This window comes from Agelaius phoeniceus, assembly GCF_051311805.1.
Source record: "Agelaius phoeniceus isolate bAgePho1 chromosome W unlocalized genomic scaffold, bAgePho1.hap1 SUPER_W_unloc_2, whole genome shotgun sequence".
Lineage (NCBI taxonomy): Eukaryota > Metazoa > Chordata > Aves > Passeriformes > Icteridae > Agelaius > Agelaius phoeniceus.
In genome coordinates this window covers 4,481,925-4,494,814 of record NW_027509867.1, presented here as the reverse complement: position 1 = coordinate 4,494,814, position 12,890 = coordinate 4,481,925, and the positions used below count along the sequence as shown (strand labels likewise).

At 53.4% G+C, this 12,890-nt stretch overlaps 1 protein-coding gene across 1 annotated transcript in view; it reads right to left on the bottom strand.

The window, feature by feature from the left end:
- Nucleotides 1-12,890, bottom strand: part of LOC143692673 (uncharacterized) — a 180,661-nt gene that overhangs the window by 167,570 nt on the left and 201 nt on the right. Inside the window, 1 exon segment of the mRNA XM_077172920.1 lies at nt 12,590-12,878. Coding sequence (XP_077029035.1) covers nt 12,590-12,878 — 289 coding nt within the window.

Sequence of the window (12,890 nt, the reverse complement as noted above, 5' to 3'; positions counted from 1 at the left end):
TAATGGCCCCTTGCTTCCCCAGGGCCCTGCAGGGTCACAATCATCAGAGAATCAGCCAGGCTGGAAAAGACCTTGGAGAGCATCAAGTCCAACCTGGCACCCAATACCACCTTGTCACCTAGACCATGGCACTCAGTGCCACATCCAGTCTTTCTTTAAACACTTCCAGGGACGGCGACACACCCACCTCCCTGGACAGCCCATGTCATTGCCCGATCACCCTCTGTTTGAAGAATATTTCCAATGTCCAACCTAAATGTCCCCTGGTGCAGCTGAAGGCTGTGTTGTCTTGTCCTGTCACTGTTCCCTGGGAAAAGAGCCCAACCCCCACCTGGCTGCACCCTCCTGTCAGGGAGTTGTAGAGAGTGATGAGGTCTCCCCTGAGCCTCCACTTCTCCAGGATAAACAACCCCAGCTCCCTCAGCTGCTCCTCACAGGACTTGCGCTTCAGAGCCCTCCCCAGCCTTGTTTCCCTTCTCCTGGACACGCTCCAGCCCCTCCGTGTCCTTCCTAAATTGGGGGGCCCTGAACTGGACACAGCACTTGAGGTGCTGCAGAACCAATGACAAGCACAGGGGAAGAATCACTGCCCTGCCCCTGCTGGCCACACCATTCCTGATTCATTGGAATTCCAGGGGTTGGATGAGGGAAATGGTGGGGAGGGAGTGGGGACAAAGTGTTATTGATTATCAGCCAGGAGGGGTCTTGATTATCCTATCTGTTCAGACTGGATTAGAAGGTGCTGGGGGTCAATATCAATTGGACATTGATTATACCAAACCATAAACAGGAAAAGAAAACTTAACATGACAAAACACTTCTTTCTGCATTGTTTTCAATACAGTGTATTCACTTAGAATACACCTCTGAAATCTGTCTAATTATTCACAGAATAAATAAATACATAGAATATTCCCTGTGACTTTTGATTTTCTGGAGTTTTTGCACAAATGTTTATAAGCTTTCCTCACTGAATTCCTGAACTGAAGAATTCAAGAAAGAAGAGGCATCTGGTGTAGTAAAACTCATCAGCAACCTCCAAGTGGCTGAGGATCCCTCCCCATCAGAGCAGCAATGAACAGAAGTGGGCACAGCTTTGTGGCTGCCCCAGCTCTGGCATGGGCCCTGGGCCTGGAGCAGGAGCAGCTCTTGAGGGCCCCAAGGCCGGGGCTCTGGTGATGCCCTGGGCAGATGGGATGGCAGCAGGGGCTGCAGAGCTCTCAGCACCTCAGGCCGAGGGGAGCAGGGCAGCCAGGGAGCCTCCTTTGGCCTTGGCCAAGCACCTTCCCCCATGGCTGGGGCTGAGTCCTGTGGCAGCTGCAGCTGCTGCTGTGCCCTTGGCAGGGGCTGAGGCCGTGGGGCCAGTGCCCAGAGCAGCCTGGCCTGAGCAGAGCTGTGGGGCCAGAGCCGGCTGGGCTGGGCTGGGCTCAGAGAGGCCCTTGGTGCTGCCCAGAGCTCAGGGCAGCTGGCAGAGCTTGCAGGGAGCTGGGCTGGGCTCCGAGAGCCTGGCCCAGAAACCATCAGTGTCCATCTCAGCCTGGCTGAGCGTGCAGGGGCAGGACTCAGGCCAGGCCTTGTGGGGCAGGGCCAGCGCCTGCGCAAGGCATTGCAAACAGGCAAGTGGCCCAGAGAGGAGGCTGCTCTGTGCCCTTGGTGGCATGGACAGAGCTGGGAGGGGGCCCAGGAGATTTGTCAGCGCCAGCCTCTGTGCCCATGCGTTGGCAGCCCTGGCTGCTGAGCCCAGCTTTGGCCTGGGCTGAGTTTGGCTGTGGCCCAGCTCCATCCTCCTGCGGGGCTCAGGGCCTGTTCCCGGCCATGGCCAGCCCTGGCTGCCTCTCTGCTGGCCCAGAGGCCGGCAGAGCCCGGGGCAGGGCTGTCTGTGCAGCCCCACAGGTGCCACGGGCTCTGCAGGAGCTGGCAGGGGCTGCCCAGCAGGGAGGCCATGGGGCACAGAGCCCCAAGGCTGCTGTGGGCACCACGGCACAGGGGCCGTTCCCAGCCGCAATGCTCCTGGCCTGGGCTGGGCCTGCACAGGGGCTGGGCCACCATGGCTGGGCCAGCACAGGGCCACAAAGGGGCCACGCAGCCGCTGCCGGCACTGACAGCAAGGCCAGGCACACACAAGCAATTGCTGAGCATGGCCTGTGCTGGCCAGGCCTGACTGTGCCAAAGGCAGAGCTCAGCTGCCCTTGGGGGCTGCAGCAACACTCCAGAGCCCAAAGAGCCTCCATGGCTGGGCTGGAGACCAAGGCTGCAGCAGGGAAATGCAGGGCTGCTGCGGGATGGGGAGAGCATTGAATTCCAGCACACACCTCAGCCCTCTGATGATTCCGGCACCATGCTGGGCCCTGTTTCAGACTGGAGCAGAGCAGATGTTGATGGGACAGGAGCCCTGCGGGGCTGTCAGGGACCTGCAGCTTGCAAGGTGCTCTGCTCTCCCTCAGGTGCTCTGGGAGAGATCCAATCCCAGCTGGGCACGTCAGGGCACAAGTGGCGCTGCCTGTTCATGGACACACAACTGATGTCAGCCTGGACAGGGGCACAGGTGTTAGTACCTGTTAGTTTCATAATATAGAAGCAAATCTTTATTATCTGTGTCATCTGAGTACTTTTAAGGAAGGGCAAAGTTTTCCCATCAGAAACAGGCATTTCCTGGAAGTGTACTGATGGCAGGAGAAGAAATACTGATCTTGCCCTCTACCTGCTTCAGCAATATTCAGTCTATTATTTAATCTTTCTTTTCCATCAGGTGTTTCCAGCTCTCCTGTTCAAATGGTCATGTCTAAGGACATCTCTTCTCTTAGAGCAGGTGGATCTATGTACTTCCTGCTGCTCCCAGATTTGCTCCTCTAGGTCTTCTCTGATCATTCAAGTGCCTCTCAACTGACTGGTTTCATGCTTTGAGCTGCAATAAGTTGCCAAATATTATGAAGTTGAAATAAATACATAATTAAACATCATCTCAATTGTGTTTATATTTATCACAGTTTTGTGTTTTCTTATGTCTTTGTCTGTAACTGTTCCTGTACAGAAATCCCTTGGGGATCTGGACATGTCAGATGCTGCTCGGACATCCCAATGAGCTGAGGGAAGAGCTGTGATGGTTATTAAACTGTCCAAATGTTCAACTTGTGTTTGTTGGCAAGAAACCTTTCTATGCCTCTGAGTGTCACCAGGCCCTGAGCCCAAAGGACACAAACCTGATGAGTTGTGGTTCCCACTGCAGGGGCTGCACTTGGACCTTGGCTCTGCACAGGAGAGCTCTTCATCCCCTTTCTCTCTTTTCCTCCCTCTGGGCATGGAGGGAGCTCCTGACTTCAGCCTGTGACTCATGTGTGCAAAGAGCAAATCTGGGCAGAATCGGGGCAGGGAGGGTTTGGGGGGACCTTGGAATCTGTGCTGGGAACAGAAGGTGTTTTCCATTGCTCTGAGACTGTCTGCTGTGCAAAGTGGATTTAATATCCAGCAGAGGAATGACTTTTGCATTTGATGGAGCTGTGCCTTTCCTTGGCTTTGTTGGCTGACAAGAAATGAACATCCCTCTGTGTCTCGGGCAGCTCCTTCTGCAAGGAAAGCAGGTGGGAGTTGGAGCCAAGGAGCTGAAAGCTGCAGGTGCAGCCTGGGCTGGAGGGAGCTCAGCTTTGCACAAGGCTGCTCTGAGTGCCAGGGCTTGGATGGGGGAAATGGTGGGGTGGGGAAAGGGACAGAGTCTGATTGATTGTCAGCCAAAAAGGGTCTTGATTTTCATATCCATTCAAACTGCATGAGGAGGTACTTGGATTCAGTGTCAATTGGAGACTACTTATATCAATTTATGATCAGGAAAAAAACCCTAAACAGGACCTAAAAAACCTTGCTTACTGTCTTTTTAAAAGAAACATATTCACTTTGGATATACTATTGAGATCTGTCTAATTAACCACAAATGATTTGAAAATTAAAATCAAATTATTCCCAGAGGCTTGACTTGTTAAGGTGTTCTGAATGTTCATGAGCCCTGGGACACTGAATTCCTGCACTGAAGAGCTGAAGGCTGAACAAGCCTCTGGAGCAGTGAAATTCAGCAGCAGCCTCCAAGTTGCTGAGGATGTCAGCAGCCCCCAGTGAGGCCATCCCTGCCCAGAGACCGTGGGGGAATGGGCAGACAAGGAGAGCGTCCCTGGGGCTGGGGCAGCACAACTCAGAGGCACCAGTGGCTCCAGCTGGGCAATGGAGTGTGGAATGTGGCTGGGAAAGCCCTGCCTGGGCTGGGCCAAGCAGGACACACAAGCCCTGACCCCCATCCCCCAAACAACTCTCTCAAGGAGACATTTAAAAGGAATTATAACTGTTTGTGTCCTCTGAGTTGGATGTGCCGGAGAAATAAGAACAAGGGATTGTCAGGAGCTCAAAGCAACAAAAAAGGAACTTTACTGGCAACTTTAGAAAATCAGAGAAACTTTGGCAAAAGGTTTATTACAACATTTAATCAACAAGAAACACTTCTCGTAACATTAACTTTGCTCATTCAACTTCACAAACTCTAAGCCTGTTCAATTTAAAGTTACTCAAATTTTGCAAGAAGAGGGAATAAGAAAAAGACAAATAAGATTTAGAGAAGCACACACAGAGCTTCCAACTCCTGGATTCCAGGAGATTTCAGATGGAAATTCCAAGAGGATGCAGGGTCAAGATGTGTGCTTGCCTTGTGGTCAGCCTTCAATACCCCTTGGTCTCCCTGGGCCCTTCCCCCAGGTGGGGCTTGGGCTCATTTGGTCCCTCAGGAGCTGGGCTGGGGCTGCAGAGGTGGCTGTGGAGCATTGCCTGTGCTGTGCCAGGACTGGCAGCCACTGCTGGGCTGGGATAGAGGCTCTGGGGGCATTGGGGTTCCAGGGCAGGGCAAGGCTGGACGTGCCCTTTCATACCCCATACATGAAATGTTTTGAGCCAAGAATCTTCTCCAGTCTGTCACAACAGGGAATGTTGGAGGTGGAACCCAAATTTGGCCATGGGCATCTGGCCAAAAAGGACACTTCCATAGGAAGGAAAGCATGGAGCCCCAGTGTTTCAGCAGCAGATGAGAAGACACCCTCATTATGCAATGGATAGGTGGATCCGTAAGGGAGCCCAGGAGGCCAAAGTAGCCCGACCTCTTCCATATTCCCTTAATTTTATGGTGGCCTATAGTGTCACAATGACACCTTGGTTTAATGAGGCCTTGCAGTGTCACAATGGTCTCCATGGTTCCCCAGGCCCCACAGTCTCATGGGACTCCACTGTTCCATGAGCCCTGCAATGTCACAATGGACTTTTGGACCCTGGGCGTTTGCAGTGTCACAATGGTGTCCTTTGGCTCCACAGTGTCACAATGGACCATTGATGACAGGAGGCCCCTCTGTGTCACCCTGGAGCTTTGGTTCCATGCAGCCCTGCAGTGCCACAATGAACCCTTGGTTCTATGGGGCTCTCCTGTGTCACCATGGCCCCTTGGTTCTATGCAGCTCTGCAGTGTCACAATGGTCTCCTTTGGCTCCACAGTGTCACAATGGACCACTGATGACACAAGGCCCCGCAATATAACCCTGGCCTTTGGTTCCATGCTGCCCTCCAGTGTCACAATGGCCCCTTGGTTCCATGAGTCTGTCAAGTGTCTAAATGATGTCTCCATTATTCCATGAGGCCTTGCAATGTCACCATGAACTTTTGGCTCCATGGGGTCTCGCAGTTTCACAACGGCCCCTTGGTTCCATGACACCCCAAAGTCTCATAATGGTCTCCACAGTTCCATGAGGCCCTGTGGTGTCACAATGGACCCTTGGTTTGATGGGGCCTCTCAGTGTCACAATGATCCCTACAATTCATGGAGCCACACAGCGTCAGTATGGTCCCCATGGTTCCATGAGGCCCAGCAATGTCACAGTGGACTCCATGATTCCATGAGGCCCCACAGTGTCACAATGGTCCCTTGGTCTCACAGGGCCCCACAGTGTCACAATGCTCCCTTGGTTCCATGGGCCCTGTGCTGCTGCATTCCCCCCTCCCCTTCTCAGGCTGCCCTGCCAGCTGAGAAATGCTCCTTGGGCCTCGGCCTTGGCCAACAGCCCCTGGGCTCAGCTCCTCTGCAGCTCATCACAAACACTGTCTGCCCCAGGCACTGCTGCTGCCCAACCAGCTCCTGCTTTCTGGAGGAGCAGCCCTGGGAACTGCTTTTGTTCCCCAGTGGCACAACATCCCTGTTCTCACCCTGCCAAAGAAAGCTGTTGGTGCCAAGTGTGGCCAGGATGAACCATTGCTGGCACTGAAGCCCCTCTCTTGGGGCCCTGCAAACAGCGCTCCAAAAGGAGCCCTTGGAGCTCTCCTGGGCCAGCGACTCCCTCTGAGTGGGGCCTCTCCCAGCCGGGAACTCTCCCGTTTGCTGCACTCGGGGATCCCCAACAATGACGGAGCCTGGGCCGATCCCCCCACTCCTCCAGGCTCAACCCTTCACCCGCTGGGGAGATGCCAAAGGATCCACAGGGAGCATTTCCTGCCCTCAGGGGAATTTCTCCCAGGTGCCTTGCACTGACTCTTTGTGTCTGTGTGCACACAGGAGTGCCTGTGCTGGGGAAATGTGGCAGAAATGCTGCTCTCTGAGGGGTTTGAGTGCCTTGGATAGCTAAATCAGACAAGCCTGTAGGTAAGGTTAAATCACAAGGTCTAAGTGATGTTAAATGCTGGTAAGAGTTGCTCTTTTGCTAAGTTGTTATGTTTAATATAAGTTATAAGCTGATTTAAATTCTGTTAAATGCTAATCCTCTGTTAAATTGCAAAGTCATAGGTTATAATTTAGGTTAAATACTGTTAGCCTCTGGTTTTGGTTAATTGTGACATTTAAGGTATCAGTTAAGGTGGAAGTTAAGTCCAGTTAAGTTTGAGCTCTGGTAAGCTTTTGGGCCATATTCCTTTTATCCTTGCCCTCACTGTCCTTGTGTCACACAAATGCACAGGGACAGTTCTCTGTTCATTTCTGGTTTGATTGCCTGGATTCTGTTTGGTTTTGTTGTTGCTTTGTTTCCTTGGTTTGCCTGAAGTGTCCAGTCAGGAGCACAGTGACTCTTGCCAAGGAACTTTGTGCTGCTGTCCCTTAATATTAAATCTTGTTTTTGCTGATCCCTTGCTGGGAATTTTTTCAGCGCTCTGAAGGCCTCGTTGGTAGCAGGGTGAAGGAGCCCTGGCCCAGCTCAGCAACACAGACACAAGGGCTTTAATGACCCTCTAGTGCTTTGGTGCTCTTTGTGCATCAGACTCAGTCCCTCAGAGTGTGCTCAAAGAACTTCTCAAGAACTGAAAGTGAGATTGAAACACTGAAGTTTCTTATACATAAAATAGATCCTTCTGAAGGACAGGACTGAGAAAGTGTCCCCAGGTTCTAGTCACAGCAGAACACTGGTGGCAGTGATGACAGATGGGGACAAACAAGGCAAAGGTGTCTCTGGTGCTGAGCAAACCTGGATGTGTTCCAGGAATGCAAAGGGCCAAGGCCTGAGCCCCAGCCCCTGGCCAGGCAGATCCTGTCCCTCCCTCCTTGCTCAGGGCTCTTCCCGGGATGGGCACTGGGATGTGGGGATGGGCAATGCCAATGGCAGGAGCATGGGGCTGCCCCTGCCAGGCTGCTGAGCAGAGACAAGGAGGCAATGAGGCCCCAGGCCTGCAAGGGTCACTTGTCCCCTCGTGGCCTCAGGCCCAGGGCCAGCAGCCATGGCCAAAGTGCTGCCCAAGTTGGCTCTGGCAGGGCTGTCTTGAAGCTGCTGCCCATCCCTGTGCCCTGTGAAGCCCAGGCTGTCCTACGGTGTCCCTGCCCTGCGCCTCTGTCCCTGCAGGCTGTGGGCATCCCCCGGCTGCCCCACCTGGCTGGGCCCTTCCTTTGCTGACAGCTCTGCCTCCTGCCTGCCTCTGCCTGCCCACACAAAGCCTTGGGCCTGATACCAAAAGGGTTCCTTCCATTTTTCCCCTGCCTGTGAATGTGATGTCACAGCCCACTCTGGGATCTCATACAGCACCCCTGGGATGTCTCAGAGCTGACTCAGGGATGTCACCCTGAAATGTCATGCAGCTGCACTGTGATGTCACAGTGATGTGATGTCACTGTGATGTCAGAAGGATACCCTGTGATGTCACTCTCTGTTCTGTGATGTCACAGCCTGCCCTATGCTGTTACACAGCCACCTGGTGATGTCACAACCTGCTCCCTCATGTCACAGAGCCACCCTCTATGATAGCAAATCTGCTATATGGGCTTACACTATGATGTCACAGACAGCTGGGTGATGTAACAATCCCCTCAGTGATGTCACAAAACCCTTTCTGTGATGTCATACTGCCACTCTGTAATGTCACAGCATACACTTTGACCTCACAGCCCCCTCTATGATATCATACAGCCATGCCATGATGTCACAGCCTGCCCTGTGATGTCACACAGTTCCCTCCATGGTGCTGTAGCTGTTCAGTGACCTCACACAAAGAACTCTGTGCTGTCACACAGCCCCTTGCTGACATCACAGCTGCTCTGTGCCTCCATGACACGGCCAATGAGGTGCTGCTGTGACACAGCCCCCTCTGGGACATACCACAGCCCCTCAGCCAGTGCCAGTTCACCCTGTGAACTCTGTCTGTGCCCTGCTGGTGTCCCTGAGGGGCCCTGGCAGTGCCCCAGCCCTGGTGGGCTGTGCACAGGAGCTGCTCCTGGCCAGAGCTGTCTCTCTGCAGCTCTGTTGCCCTTGCCAGGAGCTGCCTCTGGGCCAGGAGCCCGGCCCAGCTCAGCAGCACAGACACAGCACAAGGACTTTAATGACCCTCTGGGGCTTTGGTGCTCTTTGTGTCTGCCATGGCCAAAGTGCTGCCCAAGCTTGCTCTGTCAGGGCTGTCTTGCAGCTGCTGCCCATCCCTGTTCCCTGTGCAGCCCAGGCTGTCCTACGGTGTCCCTGCCCTGCGGCTCTGTCCCTGCAGGCTGTGGGCATCCCCCGACTGCCCCACCTGGCTGGCCCCTTCCTTTGCTGACAGCTCTGCCTCCTGCCTGCCCACACAAAGCCTGGGGCTGCTCCAGGCTCCTGCTGGGGGACGTGCTGCACCACAGCCCTGCCCTGGCAGGGAAATTCCTTTCTCCTGGTGTCCACTCTGGGCCTCCCCAGCTGCCCTTGGTGCTATTACGTCTTCTTCAGGCTCATTCCCACTAGGAAGAAAAGCTCCAGCCCCTCTGAAACCACCCTCCAATCCCTCCCAGGCTATTCCTGTTCTGTCCTCAGTCTCCACACCACGGTGCCCAGAGCCCTCAGCCTCTACCTGCTGGTTTTGTGATGAGGCCTCCAAACCCCATCTTGGGAGATTTTTGGGTCCTCTCCAAGGTCTGTGAAAATGGAAAAATAGTGATCAAAGTTATTTTCTCCGAAATCTTGCCATGACAGAACAAGGGTCAATATCTCTAAACTGAATTAGGGCAGATTTACATTTGTTAGAAGAGGAAATATTTCACAATTATGGAAGTGACATGAAACTGCAACTTTCATGCAGTTTCATGCAAAAACAAAGTTTTTCCACAGAAGTGGATTCCCCATCCCAGGAATTGTCCAAGAGCAGGAACTTTGTGCAACCTGACACAGTGAAACCCCCTGCCCTCCCCAGTGACAGAATTCCTGTAGTGTGGGTTCTCTGATGTGCTGGGTGCCCTCACAACGCTTCTGGCCAGAATGTCTGCTGAGGGCAGCCAGGCTGCTGCAGGGGCAGTGACCTCACAGCCATCACCATGGCAGCCCTGTCCCCTGGGCCTGGCTCTGCCCTTTCCTCTGCCCCTGCCTTGGCTCTGCTGGCATGAAGAGTTTTGTCATTGATATCTTGTCCCCAAGGTGCTGGGGCCAATGGCTTCCCAGTCAGGCTCCTGGAGCAGAAGTGGCTTTTCAGAGCCCAGGCAGGAATGAGCCCTGAGGCAGCAGCTCTGCAGTGGTGGCCACCAGGCCGGGCTGCCAAGGGAGGCTTCTGGCCATGGGCTGCAAGCAGCTGCTGCTGCCAAGGTGCCTTTGGTGCCTCAGGCTCTCCCTGGCACAGCTCCCAGCACGGCACTCTGCCCTTGTGCCCGAGGCCTTCCCTGTGCTGGGGCTGGCCTGGGGCTTTTCCTGCAGCGGGACCTGCCCTGCTGATGGCACAGGAAAGGCAGTTCCTGCTGGAGCAGGAGGCTCTGCCTGCAATGGCCTCCAACAACTCCAGCAACACCATGTTTGCAAAGGCCGCAATGGGAAATGAAGGAGGGGGGGTCACGCTGCTTTTGGGGTGAATAATGCAGAAACCAGCCTGACTCCTCCATCCCAAAGTTGAACATCCTCAGAGGGAGCTGAAGCTGTGACAGTGCTGGAAAATCCCTGGAGAAAGGAACAACCAAGTGACACCACTGAGAGCTTCTGCAGAGCTGCTGAGCCGGCCCAGCCTGGGCACACCTGACTGACAGAGCAGAACCTCAGACTAGAAAAGCCCCATCCCAAATTTTAAAGGCAGCATCCCCTGACATTTCCCTTCCTGGGGGGTGTGGAGATTCCTCCCTGCAGTAGGGACACCCCTCAAGGTCACTGCTCCAGACGGAGCCAAAGGGATTTGCCCATGGTCATTGGTCTGTGGGAGTGACATCAATCTCTCCTTAAAAACAGCTTCTTTTCCTTTAATAAAATTGCTTTGAAATCCCTTCTGAGTGCTTTCTATAAATTAGTATAATATAATATAATATGGTACAGCTCTTATAGCTTGGAGTAAACAATTCTGATTAAGATAATTTTTTCTAATCGTTACCATAATGGATAATATAATTTTTTTATAAATATATATGCTTTGTCATCCTTAATCCTGTGGGACAAATGCTAAAGGTTAAATTTCACCTTGATAATTCTTTACCCATGAACTCTGTAAAAGTCTGAGGCTGGGATTGGAGCCAGCTGCTCCAAGGCTCCTCTCACAGAAGGAGATTACAAAGCCTGGAGGTCCTTGGGGGTATTTTTCTGTGGATATGAGAGTCTGGTCAGAGACACAGAAAGCAAGAGAGTTTTCCCATTAATTAGATTGGGAACCATTAGGAAGCTGGAGAGAAAGAATTGTAAATTATCGACAAGTGGTGTCTGTAATAGGTTGTTTTTTCCATAAAGTTGTTTACTGAAGGGGGTTGTCTTTATCAGCCAATCATGTGAAATGTGTTGATTAAATGACCAATGAGATCCACCTGTAGAAAACCAAGGTCAAAAGGAAGAGGATTGAAAAAATGGGTGGCTTTTAGCCCTTAGCCTTCTGATCTGAGTCTGTGTCATCTCTGACTCAACGGTGACACTTGGGGATCTGTGGGGACTATTGGGAATCCTTTCTGCACCTCGTGACCCAACAGGAGCTTCTCTAATAAACGCTGCCTGAAGCTCCCACTGTGCCCATGACAGGAACCCTTGTGAGTGTCTGGGCCATCCCGGCTCTTTGGCAGCCTGGGGACTCCTGGGATGTCACCGTGGAGCCCCCGTGAGTGCCTGTGACAGATGGGTGCCCTTGCAGCCCAAGGTGCCCTGGGATGTCACCATGGAATGGCTGTGACTGCCTCTGACCACAGGGCTCTTTACCATCCCCAGAAAGCCCTGACAGGTCTCCATGGAGCCCCTGTCCCCGCCTGTGACATTCCAGCTCTGGAACAGCCTGGAGACTCTTGGAAAGTCCCCATGGAACCCCTCCGAGGGCCTGTGATAAATCTGATCCTTAGCAGGCAACCATCACCAGCCCCCTGTTCTATAGTCAGTTTCCATGGAAACCATTACCAGCCCCCTGTTGCTGTGTTCAGTCCCTTGGCAGCTCCATGGAGACCCCATGCCAGGGGTGGTTGCCATGAACACCAGGGCTGGCACCAGCTGGGATGCTCGGTTTCCATGGGCTGGGCTTCAGCAATGGGATTCCCCAATTTCCTGCTCCCGCTAAAACCGCGCTGCCCTCGCTGCCCTCCCGCCTCCCATGGAAAGCACAAAAGGCAAAGATCCCGGGCTGGGATAAGAACAATTTATTGGGAACAGCAACGAGATAAGGAAAAATTTGAACAGAAACAATATTGATAACAGAAGGCATAAATAAAACTTTGACAGGGAAAACTACAACACAACTGACTGTCTCTTTCCAGCCACAATTTCCCCTGTCTGGAAAGGACACCCTTCTCCTCTGGGAGAGAGAGAGAAGGTCCCTTTCCTGCCCCTGGCAATAGCCTGAGGTGGGAGTGAATGTAATGAAAGGGCCATGGCCAGACCATCATGTTCTTCAATCCCACATCATGTCATGGGCAGGAAAAGGGAGAGGTGTCTTCCCAGCATGGATCATGGGCAACACGGATCCCCAGGACTCTTCCCAATGCGGGTCCTCTAAAGGGGGATGAAGCTGGAGCGGTGCATGAAGCTGTTCCTGCAGCTGGGGCATTTGCAGGGCTTTCCTTACTGGCGGCTCCGTTGGTGTCTGGTCAAGGGAGAGCTGCTGGTGAAGCTCTTCCCACACTGGGGACACTCGTAGGGGCTCTCCCCAGTGTGGCTGCACCAGTGGGTGAGGAGGGTGGAGCTGTGCTTGAAGCCCTTCCCACAGTCAGGGCAGCAGAAGGGCCTCTCCCCAGTGTGAATCTGCTGGTGGCAGAGGAGACTGGAGCTGGTCTGAAACCTCTTCTGACACTGGGGACACTCGTAGGGCCTCTCCCCAGTGTGGATGCATTGGTGGTTGATGAGGGCAGAGCTGCAGCTGAATCCCTTCCCACACTCCCCACACTCATAGGGCCATTCCCCAGTGTGGATCATCTGGTGGCTGATCTGGGTGCTGCTCTGCCTGAAGCTCTTCCCACACTCCAAGCACTTGTGGGGCTTCTCCCCATTGTGAAGCTGCCCAAGGAC